We start from the raw sequence: 25,939 nt of genomic DNA, 5'->3' as shown, positions 1-25,939 counted from the left end.
GGAGAGGGGTAGGTTGAGCGGGGTGGTGTCTAAGGGGGGGGGGGGCAGGTTAGGTATCGGGCATGGAATACAAGGGGACAAGAGGCTATAGAAAGGAACTTTACAGCACAGACAAGACAACAAAGAAACATGGAAGCTTTGTTTTTATTCTCACTCAAATCATAGGTAACACATGATTAATGCTCTATAAAATATTAGTAGCTGAACATCGCCGACCAAATAAAATATTACGTTTGAAATATAATGCACAGATTATAGTATTGGTTACAATTTGAGACTGGCGTTAAACAGGTACTTATTGTTTCTTCTAAAGGCCTGAGCGACATCCCTCACCTAACACACACTGCACACACAGGTAGTGTATTGCGTGTCTCGCATACCCATGTCTAGACTATGTATTATGATCATGTGCTATCCTGTCTCCTTTGTTTTGTATACGGAAGATACGGGACCAGTTACTATGTGGGTGCGGCCTCCTTATATGTCCTGTGAGACTGTGACCAATCAGGGTGCACTGAAGGATGCAATGTAGAGAGGGAGACGGGGTGAGAGAGAGAGAGGGAGGGAGAGAGAGAGACAGAGAGAGAGAGAGAGAGAGAGAGAGAGAGAGAGAGAGAGAGAGAGAAGGAGAAAGTGAGGGAGGGAGGAAGGAGTGAGAGGGGTGGCGTTTGGAAAGCAGAGAGAACCAAAGATGGCGGAAAACTACTTTGAGCTGGAGAGGAGAATGAATAAGCTGTTATCTCTTCCCTGGGGATGTAGACAGAAAGAAAGAGAGAGAGAGGGACAGAAAGAGAGAGGGAGAGAGAGATAGAGAGAAAAAGAGAGAGAGAGGAGGGAAGGATGGATGGATGGAGGGAGGGAGGGAGGAAAAGAAGGAGTTGGGTGTGGCTGAACTTTGAGTGAACGCTGCAAAGTGCCCGAGGCTCCTGGTCACTTATCTGTGACAACGCAGCCTCTCTCCCTACTGGAGCGTTACACTGTCATTAATAATTGGACTTCAGATTAATTTCAGATTAATTTCAACTGGTTCCACTGCACAGAAGATGGAGTGACTGAGCAGTAATCCTCACAATAACACTGGGAATGAACTCTATGGGTGAAGTTCCACCTAAACTTTTTTGTTAACTAATATCACAAGAGGGGGGCGTCCCGTTAGCTCATTGGCCGAGAACGCGTAGTGGCTGGGGCTCGATTCCACCCCGGACCATCTCCTGTGTCCTTCCCCACATTGACCTTACTGGTGACCTTACTCTGTCTCTATCCCAATAAAGCATACATGCCCCCCCCCCCCAAAAACAACGAACACAAAATGACACCAGAACATGTCATGTACTTCACATGAAGACATTATTCTCAAGCATCTTCGATGCAAATATCTTATCTACAAACAAACCCTATAGTCTTCACATTCTATATCATCCTCTATAAAAGTGTCTCGATACTGGCATTCCCTTTGATAACACATGTAGGTAGTAGATGGTGTGTGGAGCAATGATTGGTTGTGGCTGCTTCATCCTTTTATTGCACACTTAATATATCGCGTATAGGATCAACTGTCCGAGAGTGGCGGGGGTCGAGGGAGCGGGGGGGGGGGGACGGACTAAACACGGGACGAGATGCCGATCCGGTAGGGGCGTGGCTTCATGGTGAGGCCAAAGTCGGTGCTGAGGTCCAGCTCCTGACCCGGGACCTTGTGGAGCCTCAGGCGGTGGAGCAGCGTGGTCAGGAACACAAACATCTCCAGCCGGGCAAAGCCGTCGCCCAGGCAACGCCTCTTCCCCATGCCAAAGATCATGACCTTCTCAGTCAGGTCCTTGTTGAGAAGCCCCGCCCTGTCCAGGAAGCGTTCGGGGCGGAACACATCCGGGTCCCCCCACAGCTCTCTGGGGATTGGCCGAGGGACATGTCAATCAACCAATAAGACAGTTCGGTGTGACCAGGCAAATACAACCACAACTTGTTTTTCTGTAACAATAGAAATAAGTATTTAAAAGGCAAATTACTTAATAAAAAAAAAAAAAGGTTTGCCACTTTTCTTTGAACACACACACACAACAAGAAACATTAGTTATGGGAAAAATAAACAAATAAAACTCACGTGTCATGGTTGACCTGATACTGGTTAATGAAGACACAGGTGTCTTTAGGGATGAAGTATCCATTGAGAGTTACGTCAACTGTGGTGCTGAAGGAATTTGTGGTTAATGTAAATGGTTAAAAACATGTCAGTTATTGGCAGAGTACATCAGGTCACATACTTTGATTCTCAGATACTTGTGTACTACAGTATGTACAAAATGTTGCTCACAAAACAATAGCCAGATGTGAAAGATTTGGATTTGGAATGTTTGTTGACGTGTTAGAGAATCTGTCACCAGTGGGGTATGGTGAAGGGAACATAGGACGCGTGGCGGAACACTTCGTAGATGAACGACTCTGTAAACGCCATCTTGGGTTTGTCGGCAAACCTCGGCAGCCTATCAGGGCCAATATGCTCATCTGAAAACACACACACGCAGAGTATCACCAAAACCCTGAGTAGCATATTCTCCTACATACTCCTTCAATTCTTAAAGTTCATAAAAAATATCCCAACCATGTTTTTCCTAATCAAACGATACAAATAAAAGGATAAGCAGGTGTTTAAACTCAAGCGAGTGCCCCCCCAAAAAGTGTGTGCTTTGAGGAAGTGATGTCAGACAGTGGGCTGCCTTCCGTGGCCGTGAAACCCTCTTTGTGCTGCTGTTGTTGACCAACCCTCTCCTCTCTCTTTCTCTCATTCTCTCCCTCGCTGTCTCCCGTCCTCTCTCCTGCCCTCCTTAATTCGTCAAATTCTCTCTGTCCCCCTTTTGCTCTCTCGCTCTCTCTCTCTCTCCCCCCTCCCCCTCTCTCTGTCTTTCTCTCTTTCTTTCCGTGTGAAAATGCACTGGGCCAACGGCGCAGACTGCGTCCACTTCAGAAGTGGCTCCAGCATCGGCGAATCAGACGGACCTTTTGTCCGCTACCCTGACTGGCAACCGGTCTCAAACCAATGGGAAGGCATTGTGGACAAAGCGGTGGGCGGGGGTGGGGGAAGGGGAGGGCTCGTTTTTAGGAGAAATTAGATCGTTATGCGGAACGTAGATCATGACTTGCTCTCTGCACAAGACGGCTCGTTAGAATGGGTTAGATGGTGTTAGCTAGTCCTGGGGTGGTGCCGTACCAATCTCCTGGTGTATCTTGGCCTGGATCTCAGGGAACTTGATGAGGTACAAGAGGCTCCACTGCAAACCCGCTATGATGGTGTCGAACCCTGCCGTGGCAAAAATCTTTTTTCATGAAAAGTTCAAAAGTACATGTTGTGTGTGTGACGTTAATAACAGTGTTTATTAATGAGTCATTGGTAGTGGGATCCATGTTGTTGTTAGCAACGCCAGCACGCCCTGGAAGCACTCCAGGGACGGCATCTGACGCCACATTTTCCGTTCTACTCCAGCTCAACCTCCTCATCCTCTTTTCATCACCATCGCTGCCGTCATCATCCCTATTACCGTCGTCATCATCCCTTTCATCTTCATCCTCATACCATCCTTACCATCATCCCCATCGTCATCCCCGTCAGCCTATGTGTGTGTGTGGGTGTGTGTGTGTGTGTCTTACCCGCTCCGAAGATGTCGACGACAGTGTGTACGATCTGGGAGTTGGAGAGAGTGGCCGGCCCCTTCTCCTCCTGTCTGTCTTCACACAGAGCAATCAGGGCGTCTGTGATGTCACGGATGGAGCCCTGCAATCACACACACACACACACACACAGAGACGCACGCTCAGGCACGCACACACATATACACAAATTGACCGTGCGTAGTAGTGAAGGAGGCAGAAGGGGAAAGCAGTGAGATGAACGTGCCCTCCCAGTCGCCAGACTCTCAGAAAGGCTGTGCTCCTGTGTTCTTGAACTCAGTTTTGTGTTTCTTTCTCACTTTGTGTTATCAAAGGAAGTCCAGACTGACAACAGAGGATCTTCTGGGAAACACAAGCACGTCTCTTCCGGCAGATTGCTAATTCCTAATTAAAGTGTGCGTGCGAGCATTTGAGCTACTCTGAACAAGAACAATGGTCCACTTTAGGCCAGCTTGGTAGATTTAACAACAGACTGGCTCTGAGTAGCAGATTTGTCAGCTATGAGCATCTGTCTCCAACATTCTGCTTATTCACATACAAAAATGCAATCTCAAGTTTGCTTGGTAACTTGCTAATATACAATTCACTTAATGTGTACATATCAAACACAAACCCGCACACACAACTTAATAATGTGTTTTCACTCTCCAATGGAATATTGGATTGGCAATGAGGTCACATCCATGCAAATAATAAAAACGACGGGTTGATGGACATATATATTTGTTAAATAGATTATGGAAGTGACAAGCATCCTCTCTAATCCTAAGAACAGTGGCTCAAAAACTTGGAAGCAATCTAGTCACGCTCGTGTGAATTCTGTATTTTGTGTCAGTCCTGGAGTAGAGTACTCCTTGCTAACCCCAGTGCCTCGCTCCAGAACTGCTGCAAATCTTTCAAAGGATGATAAAGGATTTGAGTGTATCTGCAAGTCAATAAAATCCAATTATCACCACAGATTAATGCTTCTCAGAATCATGACAAATCTTGATCTTGGCAGTTTTGATCCTAGTCCTACAGGCAGGATGAAGATGCAAGATATAAAACATCTCTTGTCTATCTAGGGACAGAAATTGGCATGGCACAATACGTTTTGGGCTCATCGGGTTGGATTGTATTGTGCTAGGGGGTGGGTGCTAGGGGTGGGTATAGCTCAGTGGTAGATAATCTCACTGCAAGAATCAAGAAGTTGCAGGTTTGAATCCCCCCCGCCTTCCTTCTCGGTCGCTCTGGATGAAAGCATTTGGTGAAATACCCCGCGGCACTATCTGGAGACCACCCTGTAGATAACTGAACCTTGGCAGAGGTGCTGCTCCTTCTACCTTGTCGAAGGTGCCCAGATGTTCCTCAATGTTCTTCTCCATGAAGCCGTTCATCCGGCGGATGTGCTGGACCATCTTCCTCAGCGAGGGGCTGGGCAGGTAGCGGAACACGGGGAAGAAGTCCGCCAGGTTCCCCGCCGCGAAGATGCGCAGCACCTCGTTGTTGACGCGCACGACGGTGAGGAAGTCCTCGTCGCTATAGTCGTACCTCTTCCCGAAGCACAGGGCGCACACCACGTTGGCCACGGACGTCACCAGGGCGTCCACCGGGTCCAGGCTTCTGGAAAATTCTGCGCCCTCGCCTCCGCCGCCGCCCTCCCGCTCGACCTCGCCGGCCCCGGAGCGCTCCAGGATGGCGTCCACCATGCGGCCGGCCTCGGCGCAGACGTGCTCCTCCAGGAGGCAGGTGGCGCCGGAGCCCCTGGGCGGGGCCTGGGAAAAGGAGCGCAGGGCGCTGCCGCACAGCTTCTTGTGGAGCGTCCAGGCGGGGCCGTACTTCTCGCTGAAGGTCATGCTGGTGCCGTCGGCCACCGCTGAGAAGGTGAAGAGGTCGGGCCGCCCGGCGAAGGCCTCGCCCTGCCTCAGCAGCGCCCGGCGGAGGGTGGCGTGGCCGCTCAGCACCACCACGGTCAGCGAGCCCAGGCGCAGCTGGAAGACGTCGCCATACTGCGCCCGCATGCGGGTCAGCGACAGGTGGATCTGCTCGCCCATCTGGAGCAGGTTGCCCACCAGGGGCCACGGCGTGGGGCCCGGGGGAAGGGGGACCCCAGGGTGGTGGTGGTGGTGCTGGGGGAGGAGGCGGTAGCGTCGACTCCGGCCCTTGAGGGCCACCAAGAGCAGGGTGAGGGCACACAGGACCACGGTGACTCCAGAGAGGGGCATGCTAACGTAGGCGCTCTCCTTGGGGAACATACACGCCAGTGATAGCCTCATGGTGGTCTGTGGGTGCCCTGGGCTGGACGACAGCACACATGCACAAGCTAGGACCGGGAAAGAATGAACAGCTTAGTGACAACACACGAGCTAGAATCTGAAGGAGAGACACACACTGATAGGTAGGACCTTAACAGCCCATCATCACCATACAAAAAAAACTAAAATCAGTTTACAAAAATTGTGTATTTACAATTTTTGTATTGACAAACGGCCAATGGGTCTAACTTGATTTGATAGGAATTTCTCAAATTTAAAATGTAGGTTGCAATTCATAAATACCAGTATAGGAGGCTCGCATGCTTGACAACAAAATACATCAAACTTGACAAATACGCCTGTTCTGGCTTCTTCTTTGCACTTCTTACGTTCGAAGTTTTGCCAAGTATTATTTCACAAACTCGAAAATAGTTGACATGTAAATGTGAATTTTGCACAAAGACTATGTCTGGGCATCTACAAAAAATCACAAATAAACGAAGTTGCCTACTCACCGTACTCCAACGAGAAAGGTTTCTGCAGTGAATGTTTTCTGAAATTTTGTTGAGAGCGGTGGGCTGTCGTGAGCCCGTTTGGCCCCCAGCAAAGATCCGCCGAGGGGTCGAATGACTGGACATCGTCAACAGATTGGCTGTTATATCAAATACAACGGTAGACGTAGACACAGAGACGGTCGACGCCCAGATTTGAGGAATCCTCCAGTCCCTGTCTTCAATGCCCTTCCACTCCATGCATTGACCTACCACTTTTACAAACTAAAATGTTGACATATCAAAATAAACTGTGCGACCTACACGACCCTACAGAATAATGTACACTGTACACGCACAATGTCACTGTCTTGCGATAGGGATGTAGTTCGGAAAAGGGACGTTTCTCGATCTAATGGACAGCCAAATTGGACATTTTTGTTGGTTTCACTGAGAGAAACGGCAATACTTACATGTGACACAAGGTGGCGCCCTCTGTCAGTGAGACTACGACCGCCCAGAGGACCAGGAGCCGACCCGAGGCCTGCCTGGAAGGATCGCTGTCTCATTGCCAGTGTGTGTTTCCTATTGATATTACTAACCTTACTAACCCTTAGCATGAGCTTCCACATTTGTAGACAGTCTAACAGAGACTCCCAGAGGGTCTAATCGTGTCACCAGGACATATCCAAGCAAACTAAATGTCATTAACATAGTATATCTTTTTTGCAATGTCACAGAGACCTTCACAGCAACCTAGACGCTGTCCTGTCGTTGTGGTGGTCTTGTGAAGACATGAGAGGTCATGTCCAGAGGCTCCGGTATCTTCACCTTCATCCTGTCATATTCTGTCCACCCCTCCCGCCCCCGCCACCTGTGAACTTCAATAACTTCCCTGTTTCCATCCTTCCATCCCCTCTGAAAAGTCTGCTCTCAACTGGACGGAGCTATTTATATTTCGCACTGGATAAAAGCGTCTGCCAAATAGTACATTTAAATACAATTACCTGGCAGTATAGTTAAAAGACGGATTTTAACCTTTATTAGACTTGAGAATCGGTCTAACGTCAAATATTTAATTTACTTTCAAAGCGTTGTGTGCAGTCTAACATTTTCGTCTGTTCGTAGGCCCCTCTCCTTTGCTTCCGGCTCTACCCCACTTCCCCCCACCTTCCCTCCCTCTCTCTCTATCTCTCTCTCTCCCCCCTTTTTTCATTCGCTCACTCTTTCCATCCCTCTGCCGTTTCTGTTCAGCCTCAGTCTTGGCACACCCGGCTCTGTCAGGCAGCGACGCCGCCTTTGACCCACCAGTCCTGGGCTCTGTCCCAGGGCTGCCAGTGCGGTGCTGCTCCTCGCTGGCCCTCCTGCTGTCAGGGCGCGCAGCGCTCCCGAGCGTGTCACACAACCCTGGCGACAACCACCCTGGACCAGACTCTGTGGAGACATCAGGAGCAGAGACACACACACACACTACACACACACACACACTCAGTCACTCATGCATAAGCTCACAGAAAAAAATTATCTTTTTTTGTGTCGGTCCTCTTTTTCTCTTCTCATACGTAGACAGCATATTTTTTGGTGTCTGTGGGTTTAGGTTTCTGTTTGTTGGACTATATTTAAAAAAGGGCATCAGGCCGCTGAGTGTGATCCCTCTGGCACAACAGTGAGCCTATTTAAAAGCAATATTTAAACTTAATACAATAAAAACGAACTAAAATCATTCTTTGAATGACAGATGTCGTTTGGTGTGCAATTTATCGACGTTTTCCTCAAAGCAGGACGCACACGTTTGCACATGGAAGCGCATGATCTGAATGGCCTGAATGGCCTATTAAAGCCAAATTTACAGACAGACTTTAGCAAGAGATCCACGTAAATGAAGCCAACCCGTGTTAACATGAGGTAAAAATGGCTTGAAGTATATGATGTGGTGGAACGCAGATTGTTGGGAAAATTGGCATTGGCTATTACTGCTAGACTAAGCTTTCTAGGCCCAAGCGGAAACAGAACCCTTCTCCGCGGTTCTTTTCAGTGTTTAACGAGGGTTAATTACGAAGGTTATGTTGTTCAAGCCCACGGGTAATTCTCAAAAGACTTTCCGTCCTTTCAAACAGCCTAGATCAAAATATGAGCGCACCAGACTCAATTATGCGATCGTATTGTTCCCGGGAGACAGCGGAACAGCAGGAGGCCCCTTATCAAAGCAAACATCTTCCCAATTATTAGGTTTACCACAGCGTGTCGTATCCGAAGTGGTGTAAAGACCTTCCCTTCTTTTTAAGTTTCCCGTTCGGCAGAAATAAGTGGGTTGGATCAATGCAGAGGTGGCAGGGAAAGACGAGAAGTGGCCCACACGTCAAAAATGACATTCCGCGTTTCACGGTCAGGGTGGCTGAGCAGTGCGCGCGTACCTCTCGGGCAAGAGGAAAATAGGAATTGGTTCTGTTTGAACGGTGATTAGCGCGAGGGCCCGAGGGCGTGGGTCCCCAACGGTGGGTGCGACAAATAGATCTGTGCGATTCTCTCATAGCCTCGTCAAACAAGGGGGACTTTTTACCACTCACTGAAGCTATATAAGGGGGGCGGAGGACCGTCTCCGTTACTCTACACTTCTTGATATTTTGACTGGAGAGTTGAGTGGAAGACAGCGATAGAGACAGAGTGAGGTAGGCCGTCAGAGCACCGCAGTCATGCCTGTAATCGGAGTTGAGAACCTTCAAGCCGTGTCGTCTGCTTGCACAGGTAAGCCTTACATTTGACCGTCTATCTGTTGGTGGGCTCTCTAAGAATTGACATTGATATATTCTATACACGTAATACTTCACACACAACATTATTTAGAAATATTCTATCAAGGCCAAGCTGGAGACTGTATTTAAAACGTTTGTGGTAATTAAATATGCCTACATTAAATAAGAATATTACTTACAGTTAAAAGAGTGGCATAAAATCAAAGTCTCAGTTATAGTTTGAATTGTTTTTTTTTAACTGATTCCTTTAAAAAAAAAAACGTAAAAAAGAAAACACGCTGCTTATCAAAATCAAATGCTAAAGTATTTGATTGAAATACACAATTTACACAACACAATCTGAATTGAAACATCAAGGATAACTGTAGCGTATGTGAGGTGGGCATGTTAGGTGCGTGTCCTCTGGTGTCCGGCTGTCCCCTTCTCCCCTTTGGTACCTAATGAGCAAGGGGCCCCTGCCAGTCCCGACTTCACAGTGCCAGCTGTCACCTTCGACCCCGGCGTGAGAGACGGTGGCCCGTGCCAACATCTCTATTTCCCCTCGTCCCCCACCTCCCGGCCTCTCAGACTGGTCCGAGTCATGTCCATCGCTCTCCCCAGCAGTCGTAGCTGCTCATAATTACTCTCTAAACCCTTTTAATGACTCTCCCAAACCCTCCTGAAGTCAGAATAACTTATCAAAACATTTCGAAAGCGTTCAACAACTCTCGTAAACCCTTCTAAACGCATTTCTAACCCCCCACCGAACGAATAATAACTTCGAACCCGGCTTAAAGTGAACTCATAATGGCACGTCTAGCCCCTTTGAAACTCGTCGGAACTGTTGGTAACCTTTCTGAACACGCACCATCTCTTGGTCCGTTATCTGCATGGACACTCGTACGCGCTTCTCAAAGACAACCCGTCAAACCAGTCTGATGTTTATCCTGCATATTTTGTCATATTTTAAACAACTTATTTACATATCATATTTAGGTTTGGCAGGTTAACAAGTCAGTAGAGTCAGTGTTTCGATCGCATGACATGAACAAAGGCTTTGTGAGCATGTGTGTCCAGTCCGATGACACCTCTGATTGCTGCTTTTTTTCAGAAGGGAAGCAGGGCAACATTAGCACCCAGACAGCAAACAGTCTTCAGACCCAGACCCAGACCCAGACCCAGACTCAGACCCAGGGAGCAGAGCTCACTGATGAAGCACCCAAACAGGTCCTGCCCATGCCCATCCCCGACCTGCAGGTGCAGTACACCAAGGTAGGAACACCCACCACACATGCTTCCTCCATGTTTATGTTGTTCACTCTGGGCTTTCTAATGATGTCTGTTGTGAACCACCTCAGGAACAGTCATTCTAGTTTGTTCATTTTATTATAGCTTTGTTTTAATCGCTAACGTTCATTGGTGAAGACAGAAGTCACATTGTCAATACTCTTCACACAGTGCTCAAAACAGAAGTGTATGTGGACCAGACTGGGAATCATTTGTTATGGCTTTCACACTAAAATGCACTACAGTAACAAACAGGAAGACTTTTTTGTGACGTTTGTTTCCTTTGAAATATTACTAAGCCAAACACTAAAACGTTATACACACAAAGTATAATGTTTTAGAACGTTTTTTTCCACGTTCCGGGTCTTCTAAACAAATCAAATATATTGTGAAGGAATGTTTCTTTCCATGTGTATGCGTGTGTGTGTCCAGATATTCATCAATAACGAGTGGCATGAGTCTAGCAGCGGAGGCAAGATGCCAGTGCTCAACCCTGCCTCTGGTGACCTGCTGTGCGAGGTGGAGGAGGGGAGACCAGTGAGTGGTCCTGGAGCTCCTACTGAGACTTGGAGTTCTTGTGTGTGTGTGTCTATATGTGTGTGTGTGTGTGTGTGTGTTTGACCAGCTCTGTGACTCCCCCCCCCCCCCTCTCAGGAGGATGTGGACAAGGCCGTCCGGAGCGCCAGGGCAGCGTTCCAGCTGGGGTCGCCATGGCGACGGATGGACGCATCCGACCGGGGGGAGCTGCTCAGCAGACTGGCCGACCTGGTGGAGAGAGACCGCCTCCTGCTGGCGGTGAGGAACACACACATGCACACTCACATACACGCATGCACACACCTGACACATAAACACACAGATACACAAACGCTGAGGCACCGACGTTCACACACAGACACACACACACACACACACACACACACACACACACAGTCACTCTGCAGTGTGCTCTGACCTGTGACCTCCTTCAGACTCTGGAGGCCCTGGACTCAGGGAAGCTGTTTCTCATGGCCTACTTTGTGGACCTGGTGGCCACCATCAAGACGCTACGCTACTTTGGGGGCTGGGCTGACAAGATCCAGGGCAGAACCATTCCTGTGGGTGAGTCCTGTTCAACACTGACTGAGCAACTACTGCATCTTCATAAGGAAGTATAAAACTGAACTTATTAATTTTATGAAGGAAGCGTAATATTATATATTTACCAAATAATAATCAACACAACGTGCTCGTGCTCTTACAGTAAGAGGTTTTAAAAGCACTGGCCCAGGTAAAATCTGTTCTACTGTGTTTTCAGATGGAGATTATTTCACCTACACTCGACATGAACCTATAGGGGTGTGTGGACAGATCATTCCGGTGAGTAGAAAAACAGAGAGACACAAAGAAAGAAATAATATATAGAGAAGAACTAATGGCTGAAATAAAGAATGAAGGGAAGACACAAACATCTGTGCCTATATTTCTTTGAGTGTGAATGTGTTTTTGCCCTAACCTATGTGTGAGTCTGTGTGTGGGTGTGTGTGTGTATGCTCCTGCCCTAACCTGTGGTTGTGTGTGTGCATGTTGATTGTCTAGTGGAACTTCCCAGTGATGATGTTCGCCTGGAAGATAGCTCCTGCTCTGTGCTGTGGAAACACTGTGGTCATCAAACCAGCCCAGCAGACGCCCCTCACAGCCCTGCACATGGCTGCTCTCATCAAGGAGGTACACAGACACACACACACACAACACATATGCTACACACAATATACAAAAACTACACACATCACACACATCACATAATATACACAACACACACACACCAAACAGACTCCAAAACACACAACCCCCTCCATTATTAAGGTCCTGTCTCCCCCCCCCCTGCCCTCTCTCTCTCTCTCTCTCTCTCTCTCTCTCTCTCTCTCTCTCTCTCTCTCTCTCTCTCTCTCTCTCTCCTCTAGGCTGGTTTCCCCCCTGGCGTGGTCAATGTGGTCCCAGGGTATGGCCCCACAGTTGGCAATGCCATAGCCCAGCACATGGACATAGACAAAGTGGCTTTCACAGGATCCACAGCTGTATGTACTGGGCTGTACTTGTCGCCCTCTGACGACTTGTGGTTGCCAGGTTGGGTGATATCAGCTTTATTGCCAGTCACAGTTTGTCATTGGGTTGAATATACTGTGATTGTGGTTGCCAGGTTGGGTGATATCAGCTTTATTGCCAGTCACAGTTTGTCATCAGTTTGAATATACTGTGATTGTGGTTGCCAGGTTGGGAAGCTCATCCAGAAAGCTGCAGGGGACTCCAACCTGAAGCGAGTCACTCTGGAGCTGGGGGGGAAGAACCCCATCATTGTCTTTGCAGACTGCAACCGTGAGTCTCTCCTGTGGGTGTGTGTGTGTGTGTGTTTTATGCTTTTGTTTTTGAATTTCTGTTAAGTTCAAGTGTTTTATTTGTCAGGTACACAGAACAACACAAGGTTAGACTGGGCACTGTTAGTCTGGATATGCAGTTATGGCACAGGGTTTACTGTAAAGAAAGGTACTTATATATACGGTATACATATAGAAATAGTGTGTCTAGATAGGGAGTCAGATGGCTGAGAGGTTAGGGATTCGGGCTATTAATCAGAAGGTTGCCGGTTCGATTCCCGGCTTTGAAAAATGACGTTGTGTCCTTGGGCAAGGCACTTCACCCTACTTGCCTCGGGGTGAATGTCCCTGTACTTACTGTAAGTCGCTGTGGAAAAGAGTTAATGACTAAATGTAAATGCTAAATGACTAAATGTAGATGCAACTGTGCTTGCTTTTGATTGTGTGTGTGTGTGTGTCCTCTCCCCAGTGGAGTACGCTGTGCAGCAGGCCCACAGCGGTCTGTTCTTCAACCAGGGCCAGTGCTGTCTGGCCGGCTCCAGGGTGTTCGTGGAGGAGCCCATATATGAGGAGTTTGTCCGGCGCAGTGTGGAGAAGGCCCGGGCCAAGATCCTGGGGAACCCCCTGGTGCCAGGGGTGGACCAGGGACCCCAGGTACAGCCACAACACCACTTGTATCTGTAAACGGACTTGTGTTATGAGGGGAAAATGACATCGGTAGATTGAGACGACCACAGGGAAGCTTAAACAACCGCTCAGTGAAATGTGGATGGGTACAAAACCTTTAGAATCGTTTTCACCATCCCACTAATCAATGTTATTGTTTTTGTATGCCTCGGTAAAAGCGTCCCGCTCAAATATTTCCTTGTTATCGTATCAGCCATCCAGACTGGCATGGGGTAGGACAGAGTGGGATCTGAAGGAGTTTCTGTTGATCGTGTCCAGATCGACCAGCAGCAGTTCGACAAGATCCTGGAGCTGATTGAGAGCGGGCGGAAGGAGGGCGCCACGCTGGAGTGCGGCGGAGCCCCCTGGGGCCAGAGGGGCCTGTTCATCCAGCCCACCGTCTTCTCCAACGTCACCGACGGCATGCGCATCGCCAAGGAGGAGGTTGGCCCGCGCAGGCACTCGCACTCGCAATGCACGCGTCGCCCCCTTTCGTTTGTTTTGACGCCCAGTTGCACTCGGTCTCTCTCTCTCTCTCTGTTTGTCTGTGTTTTCTCTGTCTCTCCCCCCCCCTCTCTCTCTCTCTCTCTCTCGCTCTCTCTTTCGCTCTCGCTCTCTCTCTCTCTCTCTCTCTCTCTCTCTCTCTCTGTCTCTCCCCCTCTCTCTCTCTCTCTCTCTCTCTCTCTCTCTTCCCCCTCTCTCTCTCTTCCCCTCTTCCCCTCTTCCCCTCTTCCCCTCTTCCCCTCTCCCTCCCTCCCTCCCTCCCTCCCTCCCTCCCTCCCTCCCTCCCTCCCTCCCTCCCTCCCTCCCTCCCTCCCTCCCTCCCTCCCTCCCTCCCTCCCTCCCTCCCTCCCTCCCTCCCTCCCTCCCTCCCTCTTCCTCTCCCCCTCTCCTTCTCCCTCTCTGTCAGATCTTCGGCCCAGTGCAGCAGATCATGCGTTTCCGTGGTGTCCACGAGGTGGTGCAGAGGGCCAACTCCACCCAGTACGGCCTGGCGGCGGGGGTGTTCACCAGCGACATGGACAAGGCCCTGACGGTGTCCTCCGCTCTGCAGGCTGGCATGGTCTGGTACGGCGAGCTGGGATCAGCAACACACACACACATTCTGTACCAAGCACAGGGGGTTTTCACCTCACACACACACACACACACATTCTGTACCAAGCACAGGGGGGTTTTCACCTCACACACACACACACACATTCTGTATCAAGCACAGGGGGTTTTCACCTCACTCACACACACACACACACCTCCTTACACAAATACCAGGCTCAGTCCACTCCCCCTCATCCCTTTCTCAATACTGGATATTATATTTGATCAGTCGTCATTCACGTTGACTTTTTAATCAACCCTTTTCACTTAGTGTCTGTGGTCTTGCAGGGTCAACTGCTACAACGCCATGAGCACCCAGTGTCCCTTCGGAGGCTTCAAGATGTCTGGGAACGGCAGAGAGCTGTGAGTTCCAATCCTGCCGTGTTTATGAGGGATGGGTAGAGCTCGGCGGTTAGAGCATTTCCCTGCAGATCAAGAGGTCACGGGTTCCAATCCCCTTTGCGCGTCGCTTTGGATAAAAGCGTCTGCTAAATGAAATGGATTGTGTCATATGATTCGTGTACTATATGTTTATACTCTTTGGTGTTTACTGTTGCTGTAGATAATGATGGATCTGGTGGTGGGGGGGGGGTGTTTCAGAGGGGAGTACGCCTTGAACGAGTACACTGAGGTCAAAGCGGTGACCATCAAAATATCCCAGAAGAACTCCTAACATGGCCTTCCCGTGTGGCGGCGCTTCGTGTCCGTGGCGTCTGGATGAACAACCTTTCCGGCTCCGGGAAAGATTCGACCGCAACTACTCTGAGACGTACAGACTTATCCTCCATCTTCATTTCTGAAATCAGAAGAAAGCAGAAAGCAGGGACGGCTTTTTTTCCTGCAACATGTTTTGGTTTGTAAATATGACGGTTTCTGCGGTGGAGTTGTCAGGTGTCCAGGCATACTTAACCTCTTGTTGTCTTCTGTCGTCCAGATTGCCTCAGAGAACGATGTTCTCGTTCAGAAATGTTAGTCTCCTTGAAGAGCAGAACACCTTCATGTCCTGAGTGATCGTTATCTTTGTTGTTTTTGAGAATCTTTTTGGACAACTGAACCATTTCTCCTTTTGATGTAAAGGCAATCTTTTATGTTCTTTATATGTTGATATTCTAGTAGTGTGTGCTTGCTGTCTACCGTATAAGTAGAAATTATATCTAATATTATTGTCAAAGGCTATTGGACGTTGTTAGTGTGTGTGCGTGTTGAGTGTGTGTAAATGTTTGTATTGCAATGTTTAAATGTGTGTGTGTGTGTGTGTTTATGTAAATGTTTAAAGCTACAACATAAGATACAAACATTTAGATATTTAATCATCACTCATCCTTTTACTTGTTGCAATACAAAAATTTGAAATACAAATGGACGTCTTAAAAACTATTCACAGATTGTTTTCCAACCAAAACCCACAAACGTGTTCCTCTCTGGACTCCTCTAAGTGCTTCCTTTCTGATCTCTTGAGGAAATAAACATCTTGTTGATAAATCAGACATAATCCAATTGTATTCATTAAATTAAGAAATGACATCTTTAAACACTGAACTAACGCAGAAGGATCTTGGCCATCTTCTTCACTTCCTCACCTTTTCCACAATTCCTTTTAGTCAGACTTCAACGTGCGGGCCTTTGCTGACATGACACTTTTTAAGATTTTAGGTATTTTGCTCTACATCCCAGTACTTACTTAGTTACTACAGTGACACATGGAGTGTCAGTGCGCACTCAACACACACTCAATACCTGACAACGAGCCACGGCTTGACTTCAGTTCAAACTGGCCAACAGAACGCATTCATGTAGACAACCAAAATGGAACTGGAAACGTTGTGGGAAACTCCCAAGTTCTGATCGGAGTTTAGAGTCCGTCTGATAGCTCTCCCCAACAGTCTTGACGTCGGTAACAACATGCCGAGTTCTCCGACTCGGGGACCTCTCTCCAGCGTGTGGTACGTCCTAGCGTCGGGGAGCAGGCCCACCCCTGCCCCTCCCCCTGCCCCGCCCTGGGCCCGGCCCTGGGCCTGGGGACGCGCCCCTGGGTCCGGGGGGGCGGGTCACAGCTGCTCCGGGGTTGGGGGCAGCCAATGAAACGTCCCTCTGTAGATTTACACCTTTGCCATTGGCTGCTGCTCCGGGCCGTCCAGACACCTTGGGAGACTTGCTGCTCTTCTCGATCACTGGCTCTGCAACAGAGTATTGCATCCTTAGAGTTTAGCAGTGAGATTACAATACAGTAAAGTAGGATAGTGCAGAATAGTCCAGTAGAGTCCAGTACACTACAGTTTAGTGCAGCGGTCTAGCAGCAGGGTGGTGGTGAGGGCGAGGGGGAGGGGTTACCAGGTGGGGGGTGCTCCTCCTCGCTGGGGGGCGGGATCAGGGACTTGTTGGGCAGCAGGTCCTCCAGGTCCTTCATCACCTGGTTGGTGCTGTCCTTGTTGTTCCTCCTGTTCTTCTCCTCATCCCGCGCCTGCCCCGGGAACGCACCACACGCGCACACAAATACACACACGTTTCCATGTTACGTAAGCTTGGAAGCTGTCACGTGAGGAAGGGTCGTGGACTGCAGCTCAGACTGACCATCTGCATCTTCCTCTTCAGGTCGTTGTTGGCTTGCTGGTAGCCCTCCGACACGGCGTTCAGGTAGTATATGGCCAGCCTGCCACAGAAGGAACATGATCCGTGATGTGAGTATGTGTGTGTGTGTGTGTGTGAGTGTGTGTGAGAGAGAGAGAGAGAGAGAGAGAGAGAGAGAGAGAGAGAGAGAGAGAGAATGTGTGAGAGAGAGAGAGAGAGAATGTGTGAGAGAGAGAGAGAGAGAGAGAGAGAGAGAGAGAGAGAGAGAGAGAGAGAGAGAGAGAGAGAGAGAGAGAGAGAGAGAGAGAGAGAGAGAGAGAGAGAGAGAGAGAGAGAGAGAGAGAGAGAGAGAGAGAGAGAATGTGAGAGTGTGTGTGTGTGTGTGTGTGTAGACATACACCATCAGTAGCACAGCTGGTATGATGAGTCCAGGGTTGGTAGCATAGGTGAAGATGTTCCCTATGAATGCTGGGAGATCTTTCTCTATGGTCTCCATGATGATATCATACATCTTCTCCCTCCCACTGCAGGACGAGACGAGGAAATGGTGAAATGTCTCCTTTCATGTCGGTGTTTACGTGCACACTTGTGCACGAAAGGACGCGTGCAATTTTGCACACTGCATGCCTGCGTGTGTTTCGCATACACCCGTGTGTGTGCGCGCGTGTCACATGCAGTTCTGCATGTGTTCCACGGACGCACGCGCACGTGACGATGCGCCAGCGCGTGAGGGGGTGCGGGGGGGTAGTCACCTGAAGGGCCCGCAGTCGAAGGAGGGCGACAGGGTCATGATGGTGTAGACCACGGGCAGCAGGCTGAGGAACAGCACCAGCAGCAGCAGCCCCATGTAGAAGTTGTTGGACTTGGAGGCCTTGAAGACGCGGGCGTGGGGCACGTTGCAGCTCATCACCGCCCAGCACTGGTAATACATGGAGCTCAAGAGCCGCAGAACGTTCAGCCCCACCAGGCCCGGAGCGTAGAACGCGCCCATCCTGCGACACACACACACATATACACATATACACCTTTCGATGCTGATAACGTCTGTGTGAAGATGAAGGGGTGTGTGTGTGTGTGTGTGTGTGTGTCGGGGGTGACGTCCTCTCACCAAATCATCCCTTGGTTGAAGATGAGGCCGAGGACGTTGCCGCTGATGTCGAACTCGCCGTACGACGGCTGAACGGGGGGGGGGCACACGACAGCCACGTTTACGACCCGACGTACGGTCGCTCTCTCTGTCACTCTAGCTCCCTCTCTCCCTCCCTCGTCCTCCTCTCTTCCCCTTCCCCCCCCCTCTCTATCCCCCCCCCCTCTCTCTATTCCTCAGTAATTAGTTTCCTAGAGTAAGTATACTGAGTCATTGAGATGGGAGGGATATGCTGTCCTACCAGATGTCCCTGAGTGGTATCGGGTTTAGCATTCAGAATTAAAAACCACTTAAACACAAATGCCCAAGTTGTAAAGGCAGTGGTGTCAATAGCAGACATGCACACACGAGAACATACGCCCACGCCCACACACACACACAAACACACACACAGACATGTATACATAAACACACAGGTACACACATTCACACGGGGACACAAAAAGGTGCACACATGTCCACGCGATTACCAAGCACCCACACACATGCACACACGCATACTCATGAACACACACACACAGATATACACATGTACAAAAACATTCAACCTACAAATCCGGCCTCCAGGTCCCAGCACCAGCAGTAGTTGAGGAAGCGCACGATCACGGCTCTCAGGAAGTCTCCAATCAGGATGGTCAGATACGTCACCTGGATGTCTGACACGGTCAGCTTGACAAACTCCTGGAGAGAGAGAGAGAGAGAGAGAGAGAGAGAGAGAGAGAGAGAGAGAGAGAGAGAGAGAGAGAGAGAGAGACAGAAAGACAGAGAGACAGAGAGACAGAAAGACAGAGAGACAGAGACAGAGACAGAGACAGAGACACAGACACAGACACAGACACAGACAGACAGACAGAGAGAGAGAGAGAAAGAGAGAGATAGAGAGAGGGAGGGAGGGAGAGACAGACACTGAGGTCTCCAATACCATCACTAGCATCACTGGCATTAAGGTCTCCAACAGCACCACTAGCATCACTAACATCACGAGCATTAAGGTCTCCAACAGCACCACTAGCATCACTAGCATCACTAGCAACCAGGTCTCCAATAGCATCTCTATTATCCATAAGCAGCACTAGCCTCGAGGCAGCAGTCTTACGATGCCCACGGCGGTCTCCCAGCAGGGCCCCCTGATGACGTCGGCAGGGTGGATGTTGTACGGCGGGATGTCGCTGGTGTTGTGGAAGGAGCTGTAGTTGGCTTTGTACTCCTCCAACGCCCAGATGGTCTCGTTCCTGATGACCTTCTCGCTCTCCAGCTGGGCCAGACGCACAACGCACACAGACACACATCCAATACACGTCATCCTCGGGGGCTCGGAAAAAGGGCCGTTCGCATCCGATTGGATGCGATGTGAGGCAGAGAGACGCCCGGCCCGGCCCCCTCCTCTCTACCTTGGCGTTGACCTCGTCGAACAGGGCGAACAGGAAGGTGTAGAGGTTGCCGAGGAAGAGGGCGAAGATCCGCCCCAGCTGCCACTTGAGGGCGATGCGAGGGTGATATTCCTCCAGCTCGCCGATGACTTCAAACAGGGGCGGGCACACCAAACCCAGGAGAGACATCACAAGCTCCACCTGGGGGAGGGCGGGGGGAGGTGAGTTGAGGTGATTGTTAAGGTGAGTCTAACCGAGGTTAGTCAAACCGTAACAATCGTTTCCCCGGGAACGCCTCCGTGGAAACCCAACCTACCTCGTTCTTCTCCAGCCAGGTGAGCTCATCAGGGTCCTTGTTGCCAAAGTCCTGGGACCTCTTCACCACGAAGTAGATGAGAAACCCGCTTCCCCCCAAACTGCACAGGACCATGAAGTTGGCTAGAACCCGCAGGAATCGGCGCAGGTGAATGTTCTCGTCTTTTTGGTTCTCCTGCTCGTCCACGATGGACTCCTACGAGAAATCCCGGGAAATCGTAGAGTCGCACGATGTTGCTGGATAGACTGACTTGCAGACGCAGAAGGCACAGTCTAGAACGTGCCGTCTCACGTCACGCATTCATCCAATACTTCACTACAGATGATGCGGACATACAGTGAGACGCAAAGAAACCATGGAAACGTTGCCAACAATGTGTGCCGGCCATGGCAGGCGATCTTAGACCAATGATGTACCTTGAAGCTGGTGGTGATGGAAGCATACTTGTTGTCGGCTGTCTCCGAGTTGCCGATGAGGTAATCCCAGCTGGTGAACATCTTCCAGGCGAAGGTAAAGTCCCCCTCCTCCCCCCCATCCCCTCCTTCATTCGAGTTCCGAGCCATGCTGGGAAGGAAGATACAATTCAATACAAAAACGTTATCGCCGACGCAGGGTTCAGAGGCACAGACGATGGGGAAAAAACGAAAACAGCACGTGGAATGACTTGCGTACAAGCCCAAATAGAAAAGAACCAAACAAAATGGAACATTCAAGCACGCTAGAACTCCCGGAGGGTCTCCTTCCAGATGACCTACGTTCTTATGACCACCATTAGGCTGTATCCAAAGATGCCGACGCCCACAAGCAGATAGGACAGGGGCAGCCTGAACTGCAGCAGGCCGATGGTGCGATCGTCGTTATAGTAACCGTAGAACAGGATAGAGTACTTGCAGTAGCCCTGTTTGAGAAAAGAAATGACACGAGACGGACAGGGAGTTTGAAAAATGGACGCGATCGGTAAACGCCGAATCTGTCAAATGTGTAGATCGAGGGCGATGGGGTGATGTCATCCTCACGCCAAAATCCAAGAGGACAGAGTAGTCCATGGCTCGAGCCTGCTCCGCTCTTGGGACGGTCTTCCGGGGGATGGTCCCATACGGAAGGCCCATCATCACCTACACCGAGAGACAGGAAGACAGTTCAGAAACGTAAACGTGCACACTGTGAGGTGTTCGGATCCATGTACAGTACCAGTCAAAAGTTTGGACACATGAATGGGAAAACGTGTCCAAACTTTTAACTGGTACTGTATACTTGAGTCGTTTTAAACCATGGCCTCAAAGATTACTTGAGCGATCCAAACACAAAATAAATGTGGTTGGAAGTCTTGCAAACATAGTCACGCATCAGGAGTAGAGATCAAACTGGGATGTTGAAACACAGACATTCCAAACCAGCGCTGTGAGTTGGCGCGTGTCAGTTTACGGCGGTGGCAGCCATAGAGCTAGGAAGCGTAAGGATCACAGGACAGCCAGGTAGAGGGACAGGAAGGGATCATTGACACAAGGTGTCTGATCCAGCACGCACCTCTGGTAGGACCACAAGCCCGAACATGAAGCCGAAGAGGACCAGGTTCAAACCGTACATCCAGCGCAGGAAGATGAAGTAGGAGGCCACTGAGGACCCGAAATGACCTGTCAAGAAACAGGTCCAACTCAAGAATAGCAACATGCTTCATCTGCCAAGCCATTTCCTTTCCCGACGCCAATGGCGGGACACACCTGGCGACGTGAAGACGAGATCTTACTCACTCTCTACCTCTTTGATTTTCCTCTCCCAGGGAATGCAGGCCGTCTTGAAGTTTTCAAAGTCCCGCTTGAACTTGATGAGTTTCTGAAACGAACGCGAGAAAACAACCATCGATGCATCGAAGTATAAAACAACCATGTATCCTGTTGTGCGGGGAGCGGTCGAGGGGTACAACGACCAAAACGTAAGATGAGACCATTCCAGTATAATTGTGTGCAGGCGTGTAGGTTTCATTATACATTTGGAAAATCTGCCCCCCCCCCCGCCCCCCCCATCCCTGGTCGTGTGTCTTGTGCGGGTGCATCACCTTCGCCATCATGACTTTGTAGGCGTACATCTTCCTCCCCTTGCCTTTCCCCAGGGCTCCCTCAAACTTCTCCACAAACGCCTGAGCGTCTCTGCGAAATCCACAACGGATCGTCGACACGTTCAAACGCAACCAATCCGCAACGGCATCCAAAAACCAAACCACTGAACCGAACCCATTACTGTGGAAGAGTCTCCTCTTCTACAGGCCTGAGTGGAATCTAACACTGTACGGTGACGCTTATGGATTCATCACGTAATGGATCAACCGACTGAGGGGACTGTACACTAACACAGTATTGCTGCACTACCATTACGCTGATTAACACCTCACGGAAAGACCTATTGGACCTGTTGCTCAGCAGGCAGTGATGGGCCATGCATTAAACAGTGATCTCCTCATTAAAAAGTCAAGACATCTCACTTGTCCTGAAGCGCTACCGGGTCCTGATCTCAAACTTACTTACTGTGTGTGTGTGTGTGTGTGTGTGTGTGGGGCAGTGGCCTCCCTGCTACCCCCTGACCTTGACACTGCTGTGCTGTGTTTACATGGTTCCGTACACTGGTCCAGATGGATGCACTCCAGCAGGGCCAGCCCAAGGCATAAGCGAACTGAGCGGCTGCTCAGGGCCCCTGTGGCCACCAGAGGACCCCCAAGAGCAAATGAAAGGACAGTTCTTTTTATCGGCAACGATAAGCGACACCGAGGGGCCCACAAATCAATTTTTCTTAAGGCCCCATAAAGGATTGGGCCGGCCCTGCGCTCCAGTGTGGAACCCAGTACCAGCTGTACCGGTACCAGGACTTTTATTTTGAAGGAGGGAAGCTCCATTTTGGGGGAATTGATAACGTTGTTTGGCTGATGTTGCTTGTTGGATGATGGATTTACTCAATAACAAAGAAATAGTCTTTAACAATTTAATTTAAATTGAATAATTTTAAAGTTGAATTGATAATAAGCTTAAAATTTGGGGTACTTATAAATGTGCATATCTGTTAGCTGGGATGGGGAGTGATGAGTTCTCAGTGGAGATCCTCATCAGTCAAAGCATCAAAACACAAAATGTCATCCCGATGCTTATCTCTCAAATCCCTTCTCGTAATGCATCAGAAAGGCCAAAGCAACAGATCCCTGAAAACGAGTTGAAGCGTCAATATACCTACTTTGTCGTTGAACAAAGTAGTTTACAATACCTACTTTGTTGTTTAGCAAAGTAGTTTACACTCGAAGGTGAGGCAGGATCAACAGAGGGAAATGAAGCGAGCACTAAAAACAGTTATGCTTTAATCCAATCAACCACAATGACATCACATGTCGCTTTGCATGAGTGATGGTACTATTTGAAAGACAGAGAGAGAGAGAGAGAGAGAGACATTGAAAGAGAGAGAGAGTGAGACAGACAACGAGGGAAAGAGAAAGACAGAGAGAGGCACAAGCAGCGAGCGGGCGCAAAAATCCGGAGCGGACGCCATCTTGGTTTACTTGAGGTGCTCGAGTCTCCTCTTCATGCGCCATGGTTTGTTCCTCAGCGTGACCAGGAGCTTCTTCTTCTCCTCGACCTCTTCCTTCAGAGCCTCTATCTCCCCCTCGGACATCGAGGAGTCGTCCTCATCCGAGTCCGAGTCCGAGCTGCTAGGAGAGAGAGGGACAACGCGCTACGCTGTGGACCAGTGGCGAAGGCTGCCAACTGCTCGTCTTTCCATTGATTGCCGCTAAACCTCTGGGGCCTGCTCGACTCCACATTCCTTGGGATGAGGCATGTCTGTATTTCTGGAAGACTTAGAGAGGTTGGAATACCCCTCGGTTCTCAAACGGAGTAACTGGATAGCTTATTCTACGACCTTGAAATTCAAAGTAGCTAAACATTTCAAGCAACAAAACCCCAAAACAATATAAAATGACTGCTACCACCGTAGCAGTCATTTTTCTCGGAAATAATTGGCATTTAGGTTCAATCAGTCTTACAACTATTCAACAGCATAATGAGAGCATGTTGCGTTATACAGTCATGGACTGTAAGATGATACTGCTGTACGGTTTTGTGAAACGCACCCTTTTCTAGAACATTCAGACAGAAATGTCCAGTATTCAGCATTGGTCAACAGGGTTTGTTTTTCCTGCTATATCATTTGTGTAGATGTTGCTATCTGTGAAATTGTGACCATTTGACCTCCCTGAACGTGGCCCTAAATCTGTGAGGTCAGGGGCCCCTCCCTCGTGCACGAGGCTGCGTGGAGTGTGCACGTGAGCAAGCGCGCGCGAGAGAACCCTCTCAGAGAATACTGCACCTGCTGTACTTGCCGTTCTTCTTCTTTTTGTCCTTCTCGTTGCCTTTGTCCTTCCCTTTGTCCTTCCCTTTATCCTTCCCTTTGTCCTTCCCTCCTTTCCCCTTGGAGTCTCCCTTCTGCTCCTTCGGCTCCTCCTTGCCCTTCTTGCCCGCCCCTCCCTTCCCGCCTTTCTTCTTCCGCCCTTTCTCCTCCTCCTCGCTCTCCTCCTCCCTGGCCGCCTTCTTCTTCTTCCGCCCGGCGCCCTTTGCCCCCCCTTTCTTCTTGGCGCTCTGCTCCTCCTCGTCCTCGTCCTCGTCCTCGCTGTACTTCTTGGCTCTCTTCTTCGGGCCCCTCTTCCTCGGGGCCTCGTCCTCGTCGTCCTCCTCGTCGTCGCTGGCGACGCGCTTGGGCTTCCGCTGGGGGGCTTTGGCCCTCTTCTTGGCTCTCCGCCGGGCCTCGTCTGAGAGACACAGAGGCAGATGCTAACGCACACAGACACGCACGCTCACCGGTAAACTCTGTCGACGATATGCGACATTGAGACGGTCGCGGCGGCAGAGTCGGACAAGCGGATGAAGAACTCACCCTCGCTCCCGCTGTCGATCTCGGCGTCAATGTCCATCCCCACTGAAAGAAGTCAAAAAAACCCAGCCCCACGGTTCACCACGATACATGCTTGTCATGTTCTCAGGCTCCACCACACTGTAACCGCTGAGGGAAATAACCTCATGTTGCTCACAACCATTATGGAATCGGGTTGGCAGGCGCTTTTTTATCCAAAACAACTTTCGAGGAGGGGTCTGAACCTGCCACCTTGGGATCTGAGGTCAAATTGTCCACCCCTGAGCTCATTGTGTCATTATATCATTAAACATATTGGTTGAAGGGGATGTAAACTTCCAGACTGTTCTACAGAAAGAAACAAAGATGAGACTCACCATCGTCCATGTCAATGGCGACGTCACTCTTCTTCTTCTTTGGAGGCATGTCTGCTCTGTGGTGGTGCAGGGATCCCCTGCTCAGGTCAGGCACAGCTCTCTGCTCTCAGCTGCTTCTCTGTCTGGTTGTCCCCCTCTGTCTCCCTCCTCTCTTTGTTTTCCCTCTCTCTCTCTCTCTCTCTCTCTCTCTCTCCCTCCTCTCTCTCTCTCTCTCTCTCTCTCTCTCTCTCTCTCTCTCTCTCCCTTTCTCCCTCTCTCCCTCTCCCTCCCTCTCTCTCTCTCTCTCTCTCTCTCTACGACCCCTTTCTCTCGCTCTGTCTCTCACCCCCCTCCCGTTTCTCCATGCAGCTCTCAAGCAACGGTTACATCCACACACACACACGCACACACCTGTACAGCTCAGCTCACCCACTCTGACAGGTGCGCCACCAATGTTTGGGCTGCTTTAGGGTGTCTCCTTGACAACCACCAGCTTGACATTGTCCTGGAGGTGATCATCTGCAGGACCTGCGGGAGAAACATCAAATATATCAGCTCGGCAAAGGAAGGCAAAGGCACTGCCAATCACAAAGACAGACCATCTCTGACCACACACATTCACACACACACACACACACACACGTGTAGAAACAAATAACCCTCTCAGTGAACACACCCCAAACCCCCCCCAAATGTCGGCTCATCGGAACATTCCACCGAGTTGTGATCTGTAAGCCGGACATTTGAAACCAATACACACATAAAAGAAAAGAGGT

The 25,939-nt window shown here is 49.8% G+C and overlaps 3 protein-coding genes across 4 annotated transcripts; 1 reads left to right on the top strand and 2 right to left on the bottom strand.

Annotated features, from left to right (window-relative positions):
• Positions 1–1,600: 1,600 nt before the first annotated feature.
• On the bottom strand, positions 1,601–5,915 carry cyp1d1 (cytochrome P450, family 1, subfamily D, polypeptide 1). Its single transcript, XM_084695170.1, has 6 exons — positions 4,983–5,915; positions 3,640–3,763; positions 3,203–3,292; positions 2,376–2,499; positions 2,099–2,185; positions 1,601–1,883 (listed from the first exon to the last, which is right to left on the bottom strand). Exons 1-6 carry the CDS (start codon positions 5,913–5,915, stop codon positions 1,601–1,603), a joined length of 1,641 nt encoding a protein of 546 aa, XP_084551296.1.
• A 3,163-nt stretch (positions 5,916–9,078) lies between these two features.
• Positions 9,079–15,195, top strand: LOC146219679 (aldehyde dehydrogenase 1A1-like). Of its 2 annotated transcripts, none has more exons than XM_084695171.1 (14): positions 9,079–9,130; positions 10,229–10,389; positions 10,837–10,941; positions 11,059–11,199; positions 11,376–11,505; positions 11,702–11,763; positions 11,983–12,111; positions 12,348–12,461; positions 12,657–12,759; positions 13,228–13,412; positions 13,704–13,868; positions 14,335–14,492; positions 14,811–14,885; positions 15,123–15,195. In XM_084695171.1, the coding sequence occupies exons 1-14, from the start codon at positions 9,079–9,081 to the stop codon at positions 15,193–15,195; spliced, it is 1,653 nt and encodes a 550-aa protein (XP_084551297.1). The 2 variants fall into 2 exon arrangements, with proteins under 2 accessions (XP_084551297.1, XP_084551298.1); XM_084695172.1 differs by lacking the exon at positions 9,079–9,130 and adding an exon at positions 9,587–9,619 and having other exon boundaries at positions 10,345–10,389.
• A 1,277-nt stretch (positions 15,196–16,472) lies between these two features.
• On the bottom strand, positions 16,473–25,233 carry tmc2b (transmembrane channel-like 2b). Its single transcript, XM_084695318.1, has 20 exons — positions 25,185–25,233; positions 24,832–24,873; positions 24,268–24,706; positions 23,462–23,608; positions 21,980–22,070; positions 21,675–21,756; positions 21,451–21,557; positions 20,940–21,038; positions 20,679–20,821; positions 20,340–20,487; positions 19,924–20,118; positions 19,629–19,808; positions 19,334–19,492; positions 18,790–18,918; positions 18,199–18,266; positions 17,843–18,082; positions 17,489–17,614; positions 17,094–17,172; positions 16,854–16,983; positions 16,473–16,699 (listed from the first exon to the last, which is right to left on the bottom strand). Exons 1-20 carry the CDS (start codon positions 25,231–25,233, stop codon positions 16,473–16,475), a joined length of 2,880 nt encoding a protein of 959 aa, XP_084551444.1.
• Between the last annotated feature and the right edge of the window lie 706 nt (positions 25,234–25,939).

The sequence above is a fragment of the Hypomesus nipponensis genome, chromosome 28 (assembly GCF_054491055.1).
Source record: "Hypomesus nipponensis isolate SF chromosome 28, ASM5449105v1, whole genome shotgun sequence".
In the NCBI taxonomy this organism is placed as follows: Eukaryota; Metazoa; Chordata; class Actinopteri; order Osmeriformes; family Osmeridae; genus Hypomesus; species Hypomesus nipponensis.
This window is presented reverse-complemented; position numbering and strand designations above follow the sequence as displayed.